Below are 19,172 nucleotides of genomic sequence, written 5' to 3' on the forward strand. Positions count from 1 at the left end.
CCCAAGAATCCTAGACTTATTTATGAAGATCTAGTAGGCAAGGCCAAAAATAGTTGAATGTACAAACCAAGTTCCTATACTAATTGAAATCTTTATTTTCAAGTACATCCTATTCACATATCACTAGCAATGAAGATTTGGCATAGGGAAGGGCCCATAATTTATCTTGCAAAGCATGAGTAGCACCCCTAGCACCCACAATGTCAACATAAGAACAATGAAGTGGCAACTCTTACATCACCAATAGTTCCCAAAGAGACACCAAGCACCATAATGAAGGTAAGGCCAACATTAAAAGCACCACTACCCACACTAATGGCCTATGTTGAGGGCATAAGAAACCCTATAGGGATCCACAAGTAAGGTAGTCAAACCACAAACACCTCAATATCCAACACTAAGGTCAAGAGTGGACAACCAAAGTTTAAAGAAGCAAAGGGATTTGACACTAAGGAACAAATAGGTGATATGGATTCTAGCACGAGGTGCAAGGGAAACACCCCCAAAAACACCTTGAATAAAGGCACAAGGATGTCTTCAACAAGAACACCACCAACCAAAGTAGAGGACGAGGTGATTGAAGGAGAGGGAGGGGGGGAGAGAAGAATTTGAAAATGATCCAACCATTATAATAAATGAGAGAGTCATAGCTTAAGCATTTCTCCTTATGTTGCTGATTTTAAGGATTTTTTTATTAAGGAGAAATGTGTGCATTCTTCTCCAATGTAGCTACTCAAACTAAGAAATTAATATTTTTATGAAAATTCAAAACATTTTTGCTCTAATATTCATTGTAAAGTAAAAAAATTGTGACCCCATGCTTAATTCAATTGAATGACAAGAGAATGGTAAGATGACTTTTTAACATCCTGGATGCTGCCATGCCCACAGCACTCTTCCAAGGCTCAATCAACAACTTTTCAAATGTGTTTGTGGAATTTAACCAACATGCAAGAGGGATTGAACATGTTCACACAGTAAGTCCCAAATGACATCCAGAACACCTCCCAGTCCAAACAGTGAACTTGTGTTGTTGGTTTGTAGAGGACAAAATCATAATTGTTCAAGATGATTCTACAGAGCAAAGATGGGACTACGCCAAATAGGATGGAACCATGGACTATGGTATCCTAAAGACATGAAAGTCAAAAGAATTGAATCAAGCAAGTTCCTAATTCGACTTCTTTAGTTGAAAAAAGAACTAGAACCTTCACCAAATGTTTGAACAAGACTATGCTTCTCTTATCTATTCCCTCGCATGTTTAATTTGTATGATCAAAATCATTCTCTTCTACGTTGTTTAATTTAGAATATGAAATTTATTTAACATTCTTTTTTTTAATCTCTTGTTTAAAAATAAATTAATTTCTGTAGTTAATTTTAATAATGCATTTTGGTGACCTTGCTCTTAGATGTTTATAGTTCAGGGTAATTTTAGCTTCTATATCTATATTATCTAGGCATATCTATTACTCTTTTAGTAGTACTCATTTATTACAGCCACTGTTACTGAGTTTTGATTCAATGGATTCCTTAATCATCATTGTAAATTTCTTATTGTTGTTCAAACCCCGCACCTTGCATTTATTCTCTTGCATTTTTAGTTGGTGTGTACCAAATGGTCATTGATGGATTTTTTTTCTTGTCTCTTAATGCATTGCCATGGGTTCCTCAATTTTACAAAGCTGTATCTTTGCCTTTTTATATTATATCTTTCTACCATTGTCCTGAAGCTTGTATAATGGAGTGATATGACCAGTTTTGTGATCTTTTCTAGTCACTCGGTTTGCTTGACTAGCATATGTCTATTAATAGAGGGATAGGTGCAGTGGAGATTTTGACTGACATGGATTCTATACTATATGGTTATCGTGGTATACATTCCTTATCCTAATTTTAGAGACAATGTTCTCTATCTAATTCAGATAACAATATGGTATATATCAAAAATGTGACACCATTTAAAAAGAATGATATTGTCAGAAGGAACGGTAAGATTAATAAATAAAACAATTATATATTCTTACATTGTTTACAAAGAATATGTTTACTATTGAGATTCACCACCTGCAATCCTACATGAGGCATGGTGTCTTGGTTCATTATCAAATCACTGATAATATATGTAACTAATGCAGTATGGAAACAAGGATCCTTATACGAGAGCCTGATTATAAAAATCATGGTTGGTGGTAGGAAAAACTTGCTACTATATTAGGTTGCCATATTAGGCATAAATTTTGGAATTTTATTTCAATTTTAACTTTCCACATAGTAGATTTTTTAGTTTCACGAACAATCAAGTCAATGGAGTTATCTGAGAATGCAATGGCTCAATTCTCTAGTGATTTTATGTAGGAACACAGTTTATGATGCAGATGAATGGAGAGGGTTTGACATCAAACTTAATGCAAATTCCCCTCTCAAGCCAGTTCAGTTATGATAAGCATGACTAGATCAGTGATGATAAAAGATGATGGCCATCGAGAGTATACAGTCAATCTAATATGGCAGACCATGCTCAGCCTTTGGTGAACAATGAATCTTCAAATATTGTTACGATGAGAGAAGGCCCATGGCATAGATCAGAGAATGCATTACAGACAATAGCAAATGTTCTATAAACTATCACTTTCATCAAATCTTTCCATCAAATGGTTTGCTTGATTAAGGAATGTGTTATTGTATCAGTAAATTGGTTTTGAGCAGTCTGTTGACTATTTGTGACTTGAAATCACTTTTATGTCAAAAAAAAATTGACCCTTGTTCAATAGCTACACAGCTTCAAACATTATGTTCAAACTGCAAAAATATGTCCCGGACTAATCTGTGTTTCTAATGAGTTTTGAAGCAGTGCTCTCACGTTCCAAATCTGTGTTTCCTTTCATTTACATGCTTAGTAGGAACCCATCTCTAAATGCCACCATTCAGCTGCTGGAATAGCTACACAGATATGTCATTGAGGGCCATCAATTCTGTTCTTCTTTAGTATCATTGAATCCTTTCATCATTTTAGACATATCAGCGATCAGTATATACCCATTAATTTTTTGAATAAACATTAAAATATATAGCTATCTAACCTATATCAGGTATTCATAAATTTGCCTGCTTCCTCATATTGTCTAATAGTATATCAAATCCACAATAGTAACACATAACTGAAATTACCATAAGTATAACCATGGCACTATTAATAACCTTGCCATTCTAGATTAGGAACTAACATATGCTAAAAATTATTTTTGTTCTAATTTATTTGACAAAATAGTGCAATAATATAGAATCAGCATAAAACATCAGGATAACGTTCTTAAATGGATAATAATCAGACAAATGCAAAAAATATAAGTCCGTTACTCCAGCCATGATACTTAGGTGCACAGAATAGAAAAAGTTTAATAAAAGAAGATTCAGAATACAATTGCAAAATTTGCATGCTTAAGCATGTAAGATTTGTCTTTTTCCTGTGATGGTGAACTTGCATCTAGCAAATGCCTTTAGAAAGAATGAGCAAAAATCATCTCAACCATCACATGTGTCTACAATTATTTTAACTGAAAAGTGAAATCAATGGTGGCATGCTATTTACCAGTTAAGTAAGAATTGTGGAATACACTCTGAATTATAAGGTTCAGAGTAGGCATTCCTTGAAACCCTTTTGCAAGGCTTCGTTATCCAAATCTTTTCCAATAAAGATGATCTTATTGGTCCTTTTCTCTTCAGGTCCCCACATTCGGTCGGGAGAACCATGGAAAATATCATGCACGCCCTAAACAGAAAAATTGAAAACAATTCTCAATAAGAAGTATATAACTCAATACAGTGAAGGAACATCTATTTCAGAACAAGAATAGTTATTCAGAACTTAATCTTATATAATTAATACAAACACAGACACATGAATACATCAACGCATCAAGACACAGCCACACTATGTAAGAATAGTAATACTAAGAAACATGGTAAGAAAAGGACAACTAAAGCAGCACATTTCATTTCTAAATTGTTACATGCCATTGCCAAGGGATGATCTATTCAAACCAAAATGCATTCATCATAAACTCAGTCTGTTTTATATGCAATGCAAGTAACTATGTATTTCACAAAGATTCTTCATACATTATCAACTTTACTTCCTACAAAAGTCAAATAATGTTGTATCCTTCTGAATATGTTTTCTCGGTGATTGATAAACTCTATGGCCCCCAGGATCCCCAAGTTACAATATAAAAGAAAAGGGAAGAATCCATAAAATAGCCCTGAACTGAGTAACAAGCATTTCGTTAGGATGTGGACTAGGCAGAAAACTAGGCAAGCTGTTTTTCAACTGACTCAGTTTCCGTGATTTTTTTTAATAATATTTAAAATTGTTCTTATGTTTTATTTTGCAGACTTGACTGAGACCGACAGTTGAATCATAAGTCTGCCAAAACTTATATGTTTCAGTTATGTCTGTGAGTCAAAGATGCAGACTTGCTGACTCCCACATACTGGAACCTGAAAGTGCACGTTGAGACATGCCGAATCTCAACAGTGCTCAAAACTTATAAGAAACCAACCAAAAACTAACAAGACAAGCCAGAATAGTATTTCTTTAACATTCAGGATTTGAGCCTGGATACTCAATAGTCAGAAGAAAGATCCATGATTTCAAAGATAACACTCACCTGAAATACATATCGTTCATTGAAGCCATCAACAGAAAGCACACCCTTCATTCTGTATATATCATCACTACGATCTAGTAATAATTGTCCCAACCACATATTTATCTGCAAAATTGAGAAAAATAACTAATTACGAGCATGGAAATTATGTATTATGCTTCCATTTCAAATTTACAGAACTTTTTATCATAAGATGAACAATACACATCGTGATAAATTCATTCAGTGTGGTTAAATAGTGTCATGGGGTACCATACAATATTTGTAATTATGGTGCTACATATTCAAAAACCTATTTTAATCTATTTAGGAAATGTTCTGTAAGCTCCTATATGGTCTACTTGAAACAAACAACATAGTAACTCCAATCTGGGTGGTTAGTTAACCTAGTTTTACTTTATTGCAAAGCCTGCATTACAATTAAGATACATCATAGGTGAACAACCAGGATCCCTTCCACATACAAGTTTTATATACTTAGCAACCCTCATTGCATCTAACCTCTGTAGCACCTGCTTGCCGACTACGTAGCATTAGCATGTAATTTAAATATGAATGGCACTGAAAAGTGGGGAATCCAATCTATGAGTTCCATTGTTACTTCTTGGCCTGCTACCCCGATAAATTACTAGCTCTTTTAAATTACCTTTAAGTTGTAAACCACAACCAAGAAGTTTTGAAGCATAGATTGTTAATAACAATGGTGGCAATGCTCATTAGATTAACACTCTATATATACATTTTTAAATTTTAGTGTATTGTAGTTGTAAAGAAGTTATACGGTAGAACTTTACAACTGCTGTAGAAAGAGACATACCTTGAGAAAACTTCTGCAGGAACAAGCAAGAAACTTAGAAAAGCATATAAAATTCAATCTCAAGTCATGCCCCTAAACAACAAACTTTGTCACTACAAATAGTACACTTTATTGGAAAACAGATAACAAGGATATAATTTTTAGTGGTTCAAACTTCATCTTCCAGAAAACTGATTGCTATTAAACTTGACTCATTTATTGCAAGCCAAGTCAACCTCAATAGTTGAAACGTAAGGCTTGATAAGAAGTTCCAACCCCGATGATCCTTTTTGGATCACCTTTTTCCTACAACATAAACAAGTAGTTAATTAAAGCCTTTCATTTAAAATTGCACATGCATCATGCTGGATTTGGCATAAATTATAAATGAAAAGGTTTTTGCCCAATGGGAATTTTATTATTATCAAGTATAATTATACTTGTTTTGGTAATGCATAGCCTATGTCAACATAGTGAGAGCCAACTGCCTTGCAGACATACATAGATCATATGAGATTATGTGAGGGACTTAAGCTAAATTCATTTTAGCGTGTATAAAGATTTTATTAGGATATGCACAAAAGTTATGGTTTTCTCAAGACAACCTGTAATTCCTTTCTATATCATTTGTCAAATGGGGACGATAATGTTATGACAAGAAATTTTTTGGCAGTCCTTCCTGATCACTGTTATGGGACCTTTTCCCCATTTATATGATTATGTCTAATACATTAGAAGACTTGAAAATAAAATGTAAAACTGGGAAAAGGAATAAAACTCAAAAGAATACTATGATTTTGTGAAGATAAGAAGAGATGAAAAAGTCAATAACCCTTTAAAGTTAAAAGAGAGGTAAATGGTGAAAATAAGCCTTTAAACGTTATAAAAACCCTTTTATTAAGGGAGATATTGGGAAGAGTTTTTTATACTTGTAAATCATGTAATAGCCTTTGTAATGAATGCATTAAAATGTAACTGAATATTTTATTAAAGGGTGTGATGGTTGGATGCCACCCTCAAAATATTTTACAAACCTGTGAGGAAAACTTGGAAGGTTATCATGGAGGTCAGTCAAGGAAGCTGGTGGTCTGGTGGGCATGGGCATAGGAGGAGTGTACAGTAAGTGTCCAACTCAGCACCTAAGATTCTTATAACTAGAACTGATGCACGGGCAAAAATGCATGCACACATGCTGTGTTTGATTACACAGTCATTCTAGAGTGTATCATAGCTAAGAAGGCCTAAAGCATTGGGATCTTCTTGGGGTGTGTGTAGCCATTTCTAAAGTTGTCATTAAAAAGTATTACTTGACAGTTGACATTTTTATTTGAAATCTAAGTTTTCAAAGTTGATGATAATAAATATAAACTTCTGCTGTTAATTTTAATATTGAATTCCCTATTTTAAATGTTGATTTATGTATTTCTTCAAATGTTATTTCTTTTAAAAGTGTATACCTAAAAAACATTATATTGTGTTGAAATAAATTATTCGATTTTAACCCAGTAATTAGCATGCTATAACTATTATGACCCCTCTCCCTAATTTCTAAAATTAATGCAACTATATCACGGTTATCAGCACCAGAAGCACATTGTTCTTGGCCAGGTGGACGGTGGACCTATCAGCAATACATATTGAGGATGTTGCCTCTCCAATTCATGGTCAAACTCTTGTGCAACAGCGACGTCTCTTGATTTTTCTGAGTCTCCCTGAGACCATTTACTCAAATTCCTGCATCAACTTGCACAGTAAACAATCATTAAGCCAAATTTCCCAGCAAAAAATGAGAATGGCTGTTCCCTAAAAATATACAATCATCTGTTGTGACCTATGTAGGATTAGGGTTTGGTTCCTTGGGTCATGTCATCAGTGCCCATGTTGTCAAAATCAAAAAATTATATCTCTGTGTGTAAAAAGCAGGGTGAAAACCCTAATATGGGGTTTTGTTCCAAATGATCCAGATATGAACATGGCAGGTCAAGCATGAACAAGGCAGGTTAAGACAGCAGTATGGAAGATCAAAATAGATGGCATGAAGGTCAAATTCGCCCAAGGTAAAGACATGGCTGATGATTCTCAAAATCCATCATGTCCAAAGGAGGTTGAAGTCTGCCCAAGATGTTTGTCCAATGAACTTCAAAGTCCGCCCAAGGAGGTTTTGACATGGCAAATGGATATGTCCAATGGACTATGAACTCCGCCCAGCCAAGAGGAAAGATGGCCAGCTAATGGCAAAGTCCAACCTGCCAAGGAAGAAGGTTTTGACATGGCCAAACATAGTGCCAACTTCGCCAAGCATACGATGGATGTCCAAACGCCTTCCAAAGTCCGCCCTAAGCACTTATAAGACTGTCCAAACAAGCTTAAACTCTGACCTATAGTTGAGAAGAATGTCCTAAGGTCAAGCAAACTCCGCCCAGCAGCTAAGGAAAGGCAAAGGCACATGAAGGATGAACTCCAACCTGCACTATGAAAGGGATGTCTAAACATGGGGTAAAGACCGCCCCAAGCATGCAATGTCTCGCCAAGCCTCGAGTCCGCCCTTGGACTGTCCAAACAATAGACAAAGTCCGCCTTGGCAAATGAAAAGGAGTTCCAAAGCATAGGCAAGTCCGCCTTGTGCCAAGGAGAGCCTAAAGTCCGCTTTTGATAATTGAAGCATAAAGTCCACCATGCTTAAAGATGTGCTAAGTTTTTTCCGCCTAGCATGTTGAAGGTGAATAAATGCCAAACAAAGGTGAAGTTCGCACCAAGCAAGGTAAAGTTGATCATCCAAAGTATGAGTAAGTCCACCAAGTACAAGGGAAAGAAGTCCCAGGCACCTTCAAAGTCTGACTTGACTAAGCAAAGAATGTCTAACTTCCATGAAGTCCGCCAAAAGCAAAATAAAGATGGCAAGGAAAGGGTAATGTCCGCCTAAACATGATGGCATAAGATAGGCCAAGTTCGCCCAAAGACGATAAAGGTTGAAATCCAAATGTCTAGTAAGACTTGAAGTCCGCCCACTCTTGGCTATGCACACTTCAAAGAAGAAATTAAAAAGATAAATTACACAAGGTTTGGAAGTTGGCAAGACATTAGATCTTCAAGTTCGACCTAGGCATAAATGGAATATGTGAAGATCGCTAAACAAGATAAAAAAATATTCGCCCATAGCTTGGACATGAAGGTGGTCAACTTGCCATGATGAAGAAAGAAAAATGGCTAGAAGAACAAACAAATTTGACAAAGAAACACATGAAATCAAGGGTCAATTAATTGAATGGGTTGGGAAAATTAAGCTTGACACAAAATATTTTTAAATTTTTCTAACACTTAGAATTATTTTCGAAAGGAAAATAAGTTCAACACTTACAAAAATTTTGGAATTCAAGAGAGTCATCTAGAAGATTCCATGCCCAAATCGCCTTGGATAGAGGATAAAACTTTCTATTTTGGAAGGAAAAATAAAACAAGGCTAAGTTCGATGAACTTAGAGAATGTCAATAAACAAAAAAACAAAAAAACACTTAAAGCTCCTAAAATCGAACCTCTCAAGCTCTATATTAATTCGACCTATCACTCTCAAATTCATTATCAAGTTGAAGGTTGAAGATTGAAGGATTTTTCTTCTCCCAAGTTTTCGAAAGATAGGTTTTGGAGATGAATTTTGAAGATAAAGTGAAATTTTCAAGGAAGACAGATAAATTTCTTAGTTGAAGGAAAATTTTGTAAGTGTTGGAAGGAAGAACAAGGTGCCTTTTCTGAATTTATGACAGAAATTTTCAGAATTTAAGACATCAAAATCAGTCAAAGAAAATCCCAAAAGTTCAAGAAATTCATATTTCTAACTGATTTCTTCTGTCTAAACCATTTACTTCTCAATACTTGGCCAGATTCTTCCACTTTCAGTCTGATTTTTCACAGAATCTTAGCTTTTTAACAGGCTGAAAGTGAAATTTCTGAGTTTAAACATCCAAAACCAAAATTAAAGTCTTCAATTTTCTTGAAAAATAATGTTAGATTTTCGTGTGTTTCACAGGTTGATGACTACCAAAGGAGCACCTTTGAGAAAAGCACAAATGAAGTTCGCTAGTAAAGGATTACAGCCAAAATCGAAGATCAATTCCAAGTGGAAAAACATCACAGACACCAACCTCGAGCACATGGACTTCGAAGAATTCTGAAAAAGAATGTGCGGGCATGATGGGTACCTACCAACACCTATCGCTTGCCTGATGATGAGAAACGGCATCATCCAGGCAGTCGGATTTCTACCAGCCATGGAATGTGTAGAACTAATGGTTGAAACTTGAATGTGTCATACACTATAATGCCTAGGAGAGAGAAATTGTTGCACCAGATGGAAGAGTCTTGGCTCGTCTCGGAGAATTGGCCATTCAAGAAGCCTTCAGGATTCCAACCTATAACCGAACTTCATTTAAAACCAAGGAAGAAACTAAGAAACTCTATGAAAGTCAGCCTGAACTTTGTATGACTATTATTAATAAATCATGGCTGGAAAAACCAAGACCCAGTCTCAAGAAGGTGCCAAAGAACTTATTCCGCACTGACTTCAAGGAAGATTATGGCGATCTCATCCTGCTGCTGAATAGAGTAATGAGCAGCCCTCAAAGTGCACCATTCGAGACATGGATGTATTATTTTATTGATGAAATCACTTCCGGAGTTAAGATGTTCAGCTGGTCCAAAATAATCGATGACAACCTGGACAAACAGTTGAGAAATTTGGGAAGGACAAAGTCCTTTTATATGAGCTCCTACATCATCTACCTGCTGGCAAGAGACTATAGATATACAGGACTGATTTAAAAAGGCACAGTTGGCAATGGTGAAAGTGAGTTCAAGTCCTTTGACTGTTACCCGCAGCTGCAGCTGGGCAAAGAAGGCCCACTTCAGGGGGGCAAATGATGCTTTCTTGATGTGTATCACCAGAATACTGCAGGGAGGAACCCATCAAAGGTTAACTCCAGAAGCTAAAAGTTTGATAAGCAAGTATGGATCCCGGTTTATCCAGTTTCCTAGATTCACCTACATAAGAGTTCAAGGTTTTACTGGTTGTCCATACCGGCTTCCAATCTATCCTACCAACAGAATGGTCCTGCTTGAGGTCCTTAGACAGTTGGAGACATCAAAACTTCTAGAGAGCGAAGTAGAAGGCAGCTATTTCCTTCCCATTCTTCATCAGAAATATGTTGGAGTCTTGTCCAAAGGCGCAAGCAGTTAGGAGTGCCAAACTTGAAATGCAATGGTACCCTTTCACATTCTACCGGTCTAGAGCTGATTATGACCCTCACAACAATATTGGGACAGTAAATGGAGAAAGGTACAGACATAGAGTTGACTTGGAAGACTTTGGGCAAATGTTGTTGATGAGTTTGACATCAGGAAAAAACTATGGTCCAGACTACCAGTAAGCTTGATCAAAACAACTGAACTTTTTCATGTGCCTGATCAGTTGGAAGATGATGGAGAATACACTCAGCCATGCTTCGATGAGAATGCACCTCTTCCTCTTGTAAGATGGTCTGAGCCGGAACATGTAGATTTGACAACCTTGATGAGGCCAGTGCTTAAGTATTCTAAGTGGTGGGTCAATTAGCAGATTCATGGGCCGAGACGAAAGAATATAGCCTTGACTTATAACCTGATGGGTGAAATAGAAGCATATTCTTCAAATGCAGAAGCATCTCAAAATGTCGAACATATTGAAAGCACTAACTCTAGGAAAAGGAAGAAGTTGGAAGCTCTCTTCAAGGACAAAGGGTGAGACCATTATAAATGAAGGACCTGTTCAGAAGAAGCAGAGGGAGGAACCATCTCGTTCTGCCGCATCTAGGAATGAAAACTATGTATTAACTGTTCATGAATCATTGGCTGAGATAAAGATTCCTTCTCCATGGGGAAAACAAAGAGTCAATCCATCAGGAAGGTGAAGAACCGCCATCTCCCACGGGCATGGAAATATTAGAGTCAGATAATGAATTGGATATTTTGGATGATGAATTTCAGGATGGAATGATTTCCGCCCTTCGAGGAGGTCAAAATATACCATGTGAAGAAAATGATCAGGAAGAGGAAGGCATTGAGCAGCCTACAGTTCCTGACTGGTTGAAAGAAAGATTGAAAGTAAAAGTACTAGTAGAAGTTCAAGAAGAAGATGACAGTCGATTTCTTGGCCAGATTAGGAGAGGTTGCTACTAAGAAACCTGTTAGGAAGTTTTCCACAATCCAGAGAGATGAAGCAGGCAACCGCACAATCCATATTGATGTACCAAAGGTAAACAAATCAAAGGATGATATAACTCCCCCGGAATATGAGATCACCACTTTTGACTTGGTGACCAAGTACAAAGGGTCAAGAAGTGAAAGATTTAGATAATTCAGTCACTTCCATGAAGGCCAGATTAGACAAAGAGGTAGAAAAGAAGAGGGAATACAAAAGGGAAGTGGAGTGCCTAAGGGAATATATCCAGCACCTGACTAAACCACTCAACCAACGCGATGCAGCAGCTCCTCTACTTTTGAACTCCTTGCAAGAAGCAACTGAAAATGTTGAAGAAGAAAACACAACAGCAAGAGAAACCAAAGAATGGATGGCAAATGGAAAAGAAGAAGCAACAACATTTGCGGACAAATTAAGGCTAACATATGGACAAACCTCCTTCCTGCTCTCTAGAATTGCAAGCATGGCGGAAACATGGGCTGACCTCTAGGATATTCAGGACAAAGTTATCCCATGCCTTAGAGTATTGAAAGGCATGCATAAGCAAAAGCTGATTTATAAGGAGATAATTGCAGCAAGGGCTGCATATGATTTTAATGCATGGCATTGGGCATTAGTTGCACACAGCGAAATCCTGGAGAAAGTAAAGGCTTAAAGTGTTAAGTCCGAGGTGCAGATGAAAGAAATACAAAGCAAAATCTTCCTTGCAACTGCTGATTTGCTTGAAAAAGAAACCATCCAGGAAAGTGATGTGAGGCTGGAGAATCTCAAGCTTAGAATTTAGGAGATTTTCTTCCCCGTCAATGGACTAGTCCTAACGCACAATTTAACTGAGGTATCGGAATTCTTGTCCATTCGAGATGCCTTCCAAAGACAAGAGCTGGAGTGGGAGATCGCTTTTGCCACTTATGCAGATAATTTGGACGGATGGGAATACAGGATCAATATGCTGCCACTTGTCACCATGGAAGAGGTTGACTCAATTGAGTCCAAATTCATCAAACGCAATACTGCTCGTGAGAATAAGGATGTCCATTCCTAGGAAATGGTTATTCAGGCCACTTGTCTCGCATGCACTTGTCTTTGGTTTCATTTTTGGAAACTATATCTAGGGTTGTGTTGTGTTGATCTCAACCATTGATCTTAGATCAATCTCGACCATTCATTTGTTTCTCAGAACTCTATATAAACTCTCATTCTCTCATTTTCAGTGTTGTGGAGAGAATTATGAAATTGTTGCGTAGAGCTACTTGAATAATAAAAGTTCATTTGCAAGTTTTTGCTTTGAAATCTTATTGTTATTAAGTGGTTGCATGGTTGCATATCTTTCTTCAACAAATAGAATAGTTTTGCTTAGAATAAATTTGCTTTCAAAGATGAATGAAGGATTTGATAGTATAGATTGGTGAAATCTTGCTCATACTTTCTTTGGATGGATGATTTTCGTTCAATGAGTAAAGTTAGCCTAAGCTTATAATGTGGATGCTTTACTTCTGCTGCAAGTAAATATTGTTCGATTGATGGTATTATTCAAGTATGAAAATCTTGAGCACACCCTTGAAAGATTGCACTTGGTTTGCGTAGTTGTCCTAGTGTGGCGAAACAAAGTATTGTTATCGGTTTCACCCAGTCTTTACCATCTCTTGAGTTCATATGAATAGCTTAGAAGTAGCATAGAACTACTAAACCCTTATCCTTTTTATCCTTTTTTGAGGAAATCCAAAATCTGAAAATCCAAAAAAAAAAAAGAGAGAGAGAGCATTCAATGTTAAATCCGTCTAAGTCCCAACTTGTGATCAACATAATTGAGCGTAAGTCCCCCTTGTATTTCAGCATAGATCACCAAGGAAGCTATCCCACATAAAGTCGCCTGTTCGCACATATAGACCTTGGAGTCGCCTTGTGGTCTTTCTCGCAATCTTGGCACAAGTAGTGATTTTGTTCAGGAGAGGATAGATTATCCTTGGATATTTTATTCTAATGTTCGGTATATGATAAAACGTACACCAACATCACCCAATGATTAATTTCTAATTGAAGGGTATGAGGAAAGAATCTGCCTCAAGGAAGATATATAGAAGATTATATGGGTTCTAAGACACTTGACATTCAGTTCGTGAATCTTTTAAACCCTCCAGTTCCATAGACATCTTAATAATTGTCGAGGGCTACTTCATGGCATTTTGCTCCTCACATGCTGAGAAAGAGGTCATCTTTCAAGGTGTCTTACAATAACAGCAGATTCTATTATCCATATTCATTTCCTTCTTTTTAAACTAGGAAGGTATGTTTTCCTGATGCTGTCACCTTAACTCCTAAACACACATCTTTTGTAAAGACTGTTAAAATCACATCTTCTAAACTTTGTTGGAAACTAAGTGTGCAAAGAATATTATAGTATCTAAGGACCAAAGTCAAACCATCTAATAAAATTCCTTTGGCATCCTTGTCATCAACTGTAACTCCCACTTTTGCAAAAAAATCATTAACGACCTTAATATGTTTCTGTGACTTGTTGACGTGACATTTTCATTTTATTTTATATTTTAAAATCAGTTTTGAAGCAAATTTACAATTTTTACTTTTCTCCCAGCCAATTTATTGATTTCTCCCCAAAATCTCCTAGGTAGATTCTCGATTAACATGTGAATAACTTTGTGTCTGTAATTCCTGTCAAATAATGGTGCTGCCCTACCAGTATTATTTGTCATTCTAATGTATTTTATGTTACAAGAGGATTGTTTTAATTTCCACCTACTGCATTCCATACATTATTTTGAATCCAATCTAATTGCATTTTAATTTTATAGGTATAAAAATTTTGTAAATGTTATTGCAATTTCCAATTCAATGAACAAGTTATATGCTAGATTGTGTATTTTCAATTTTGGTGTTATTACTATGACAATAATATTATTGTATTTCTTTTCTGCAGGTCTGAAGGATGAACATTTATCGATTTCAATGTCATTCCTTTTCTTTTGAATGATGTATATGTAGCAAGGTAGCCACGATCAAGTGGCACCTTGATTGGGCATGTCTTTTAGACATGTCCGACCAAGATGTCACTTGGTCGTGATTGTCCACATATTTGCTTCGGTGTTTATCATGACTAATTGGTGCCATGTTAACAAATCGACATAAACACACCAGATAATGAATCGGTGTCAAAGCAAATGGTAATGGATCGATATGAACACACCCGATAATGAATCGGTGTCAAAACAAATGATAATGGATCAATATAAACAAACCGATAATGAATCGGTTTAAAGTAAACAATAACAATAACTGTTAGCATTATATGCTATCGGGTTAATACCCCGTAAGTATATTAATGCCGATTCATATATGAATCGACATTAATATGCTATCGGGTTACTAGCCCGATAGCATTTAGATTGACGCTTAACATAGTTAAGAAGGTCGTCAATCTAATCCATCATTATCCAATATCAATATCATAATCAAGATCAAAGTTACAGTCTGATAAACATATTCAGTTCTGAAAGCATAAATCAGATAATCTAACAGAATGGAGGAGATTAACGGGTTAGGAAAATCTTATCTTTGCAGAGGCTACTAATGCATTAACACTCCCTCTTAGCTTTGAAAGATAGATAAAGTAACCTGCATCACATTTCTTTTTCCATAATATCAGTCTCCAAGAATACATATCATCTATACATATGATATGAAGTATCATCAGGACATAATATACAAAGATAATTTATCACTCTAAGCATGTGATATAGAATATCACCTAACCATGTGATATAAAAGATTCATCATTTCATTATGACAAGATATCACCTCAACACGTGATATCAGTATTGCCTAAACACGCAATACTAAGAATAAACATATGAGGATGGTTAGATCCCCATCTTATCCAGGTTGTGATATGTGCAAAAACATTCTATACAAATATTTTATCACAACACCATCATGGCACATCCATGACATACCAGAGATCCAACATGATACTGGTTTAGAGAATCATAAGATCGTCACCTTATGATGTCTGCATACAAGTGTTCATAATCTAAGAGATCGTCACCTCTTAGATATAAACACAGGGGGTCAAACCCAGAATGTCCCAACATGACAAAAGAAGTTTACACATTAAACATCTTATTAAAGCGAATTACCTTTCTATCATACCTAAACCTTTTCTGAAGTGATCAACCTTCACTCTGGAAAGTGGTTTGGTCAGAATATCTGCAGTCTGATCTCCTGTGCTAACATATTCCAATTTGATCACATTTTTGTCTACCATGTCTCGCACATAATGGTATGGAATCTCAATATGCTTGGATCTGTCATGAAATACTGGATTCATAGAAAGCTTTATGCAGCTCTGGTTGTCACAATGGATGATAGTGGGTTTCATAGGTTCACCAAATAGTCCCACGAGCAACTTCCTAAGCCACACTGCTTCTCGGGCAGCCATGGAGGCTGCAATGTATTCGGCCTCGGTGGAACTTTGCGCTACAGAAGATTGCTTTCTGCTGATCCAGGATATCATGGCTGATCCCAAACTGAAGCAGCACCCAGAGGTACTTTTTCGGTCAATCACACTTCCAACCCAATCTGAATCTGTGAATCCGTGTAGATCAAGATCAACTTTCTCATACTTGAGACCAAGACTTTAAGGTGCCTTGTAAATATCTCATAATGTGTTTGACTGCAACCACGTGTATCTCCTTTGGCTCACACATAAACTGACTCAAAGCATTTACTGCATAGCAGATATCTGGCCTTGTATTTACCAGGTACATAAGAGACCCAATCATCTGCCTGTATAGAGTGGGGTCAATAGAAGGTGATTCTGCTGCTGCTTCTTTAAGTTTATGAAGATTGGTTTCCATGGGGGCGGTCATGGGTTTGCAGTTTAGCATTCCAAATCTCTTCAGGATGTCCAAGGTATACTTGCCTTGGTTTAGAACAATGTTATCATAATTCTGCCATACTTCCAACCCTAGGAAATAATGAAGGAATCCCAAGTCTTTCATATCAAGTTCTTTGGATAGCTCTTTCTTGCATTGATCTATAAGGTGATCTTCTCTTGTGATTAATAAGTCATCAACATATAAAATCAATATAAGCATATCACCTTTATTCTGTTTGTAGTAGAGATTATGATCTGCATCATTTTTAGAGAAACCCAGTTCTGATAGATGTGTCAATTCTTTCATACCAGGCCCTGGGGGCCTGTTTAAGCCCATATAGAGTTTTCTTGAGTCTACACACATGAGACTCTGCATGATGAATCTAAAACCCTTCAGGTTGCTCTAGGTATACTTTTTCAGATATCTCTCCATTAAGAAATGCTATCTTTACATCCATTTGATGTACCTTCCATCCCTTTGTTGCTGCAATAGCTAGCACAGTCCTTACTGAGGTATATCTGGCTACTGCAGCAAATGTTTCTTCATAGTCTATTCTTTCTTTTTGAGAGAACCCTCTGGCTACAAATCTTGCCTTATGTTTTTCAATACTACCATCTGCAGCATGTTTGATCTTAAAAAGCCATTTAGAAGAAACAACAGATTTCTTAGTTGGCCTAGGAATAATTTCCCATACATCATTTTTCATTATGGATTGATACTCTTCAGACATAGCATCCTTCCATACTTAATGTTTAAGGGCATCTGTTACATTGTTAGGTTCGTTTTTAGATAGATCATTCATAAGAGCAATATAGCTAGTGAATTTATTAGGTCTTTTGCTTTCTTTGAAGGTTCCTGAAGGAGCAGCAAACCTTTGAGCTTCTTCTACTGTTTTGGTGGCCCATAGTGGTCTTTTCTTGAGATTTCTAGGTGAGTGTTCATTTTCATTTTCATTTTCATTTTCATCTAGATTCTCCCTCTAAAACTCAGGAGTAGGATCTTCATCTAAGTTAGAATTAGGGACATAGATTTCAGGTTCTATGAAGCTCTGAGCTCTTTTGAAGGCTAAGTCCTCCTCAAAGATTACATCCCTACTTACTTATATATTTCTTTGACCAAGTACACAGATTATGTAGGCTTTGGAGGTTTCACTATATCCTACAAGCAATCCTCTTTTTCCAGAAGGCTCTAGTTTTAGTCTTTTTTCTTTAGGTACATGGATATAGACAGGACACCCAAATATCCTACGCTGGCTGATATCTAGCTTAATTTTAGTGAATACTTCCTCAGGAGTTTTGTCTTCAAGATGGGAGTGAGGGCATTTGTTCTGTATATATACAGCAGTGCTGGATGCTTCTGCCCAGAGACTTGAGTTAAGGTTTTGATCTAGAATCATGGCCTTGGCAGCTTTGACTATAGTCCTATTTTTCCTTTCGGCTAACCCATTTTGTTGGGGGTTATAAGTTATAGTAAGCTCCCTCTTAATCCCATTATCTCTACAAAATTCTTTAAACGAATCTGATGTTTATTCTCCCCCATTGTCAATTCTTAGGGTTTTAACTTTGTTTACTGAGTGGTTTTTAGTTAGTGATTTAAATTCTTCAAACCTAGAGAGGATCTCTTCTGATTCTTTACTTTTCAGAAAGTAGACCCAAGTCTTCCTAGAGTAGTCATCAACAAATATTACATAATACAAGAATCCCCCTAGAGAGGATATGGACATAGGTCCGCATACATCAGAATGAACTAACTCTAGAATTTTACTAGTTTTCCTAGTACTATTTTGGAATGTACCCTTGGTATTTTTACCTAGGGCACATCCTTTGCATGCCCCTGAATGATCTTGCTTTAACTTGGGTAGACCTATGACAAGGTTTCCCATTGAAGATAAAGCCCTAAAATTCAGATGGCCTAATCTTCTATGCCAAACTTCATTTGCATTAGTGGCTTCATGGAATAGAGCTAGGTTGGGTTCTGTGCACAGCTCATACAAATAACTCTGTCTCTGTCCAATGGTCTTTGCCTTCTTGATGGAAGAGTTCTTTGGCCAAGCCAATACTCTGTTGTCCATGAATGTCACTATGTACCCGTTATCTTCCAGTGTCAATATAGAGACTAGATTCCTTTTGATGTCAGGGACATATAGTACTCCTTCGAGCTGCAAGGATATGCCTGTCTTCAATTTCATGGTGTAGGTTCCCATTCCTTTGACTAGATGTGTGGAGTCATATCCGATGGTTACTTCCTCATTACTCTCCTCTGTCATGGAGTCAAGTACTTCTCTAAACCCTGTGATGTGCCTGGATGAGCCATTGTCAATCACCCATGAGTTGATCTTCTTAGAAGCTTGGCTTGTGAGTGATGAGTAGAATACATATTTTCCGGAGTGATCTTCCCTTTAGTCTTTCCTGCTTTGGCAAATGTAGCATGTTTCGTGGTTCTTTCCGGGCACTTTGCAACATAGTGTCCGAACTGATCACATCTGTAACATTGGATGTGAGATAAGTCCTCCTTTGAAGTATTCTTGCTTTGACGACCTTTTCTCTTTCTAAACTACCTTTTCTTGTTTTGCTTGGTGGATTTAG

The 19,172-nt window shown here is 36.8% G+C and overlaps 1 protein-coding gene across 2 annotated transcripts in view; it reads right to left on the bottom strand.

Annotated features, from left to right (window-relative positions):
* Positions 1 to 2,227: 2,227 nt before the first annotated feature.
* Positions 2,228 to 19,172, bottom strand: part of LOC131035081 (uncharacterized) — a 180,787-nt gene continuing 163,842 nt past the window's right edge. The window contains exons 9-11 of one of the 2 annotated variants that reach the window (XM_057966721.2): positions 4,671 to 4,775; positions 3,593 to 3,772; positions 2,228 to 3,001 (exon numbers count right to left, since the gene is read on the bottom strand). In XM_057966721.2, coding sequence (XP_057822704.2) covers positions 3,635 to 3,772; positions 4,671 to 4,775 — 243 coding nt within the window. In that variant the 3' untranslated portion in view covers positions 2,228 to 3,001; positions 3,593 to 3,634. Of the gene's footprint in view, positions 3,002 to 3,379; positions 3,773 to 4,670; positions 4,776 to 19,172 lie in introns of those variants that run through there. The other variant, XM_057966712.2, reaches the window with a different exon arrangement.

The sequence above is a fragment of the Cryptomeria japonica genome, chromosome 5 (assembly GCF_030272615.1).
Source record: "Cryptomeria japonica chromosome 5, Sugi_1.0, whole genome shotgun sequence".
Classification (NCBI taxonomy): domain Eukaryota; kingdom Viridiplantae; phylum Streptophyta; class Pinopsida; order Cupressales; family Cupressaceae; genus Cryptomeria; species Cryptomeria japonica.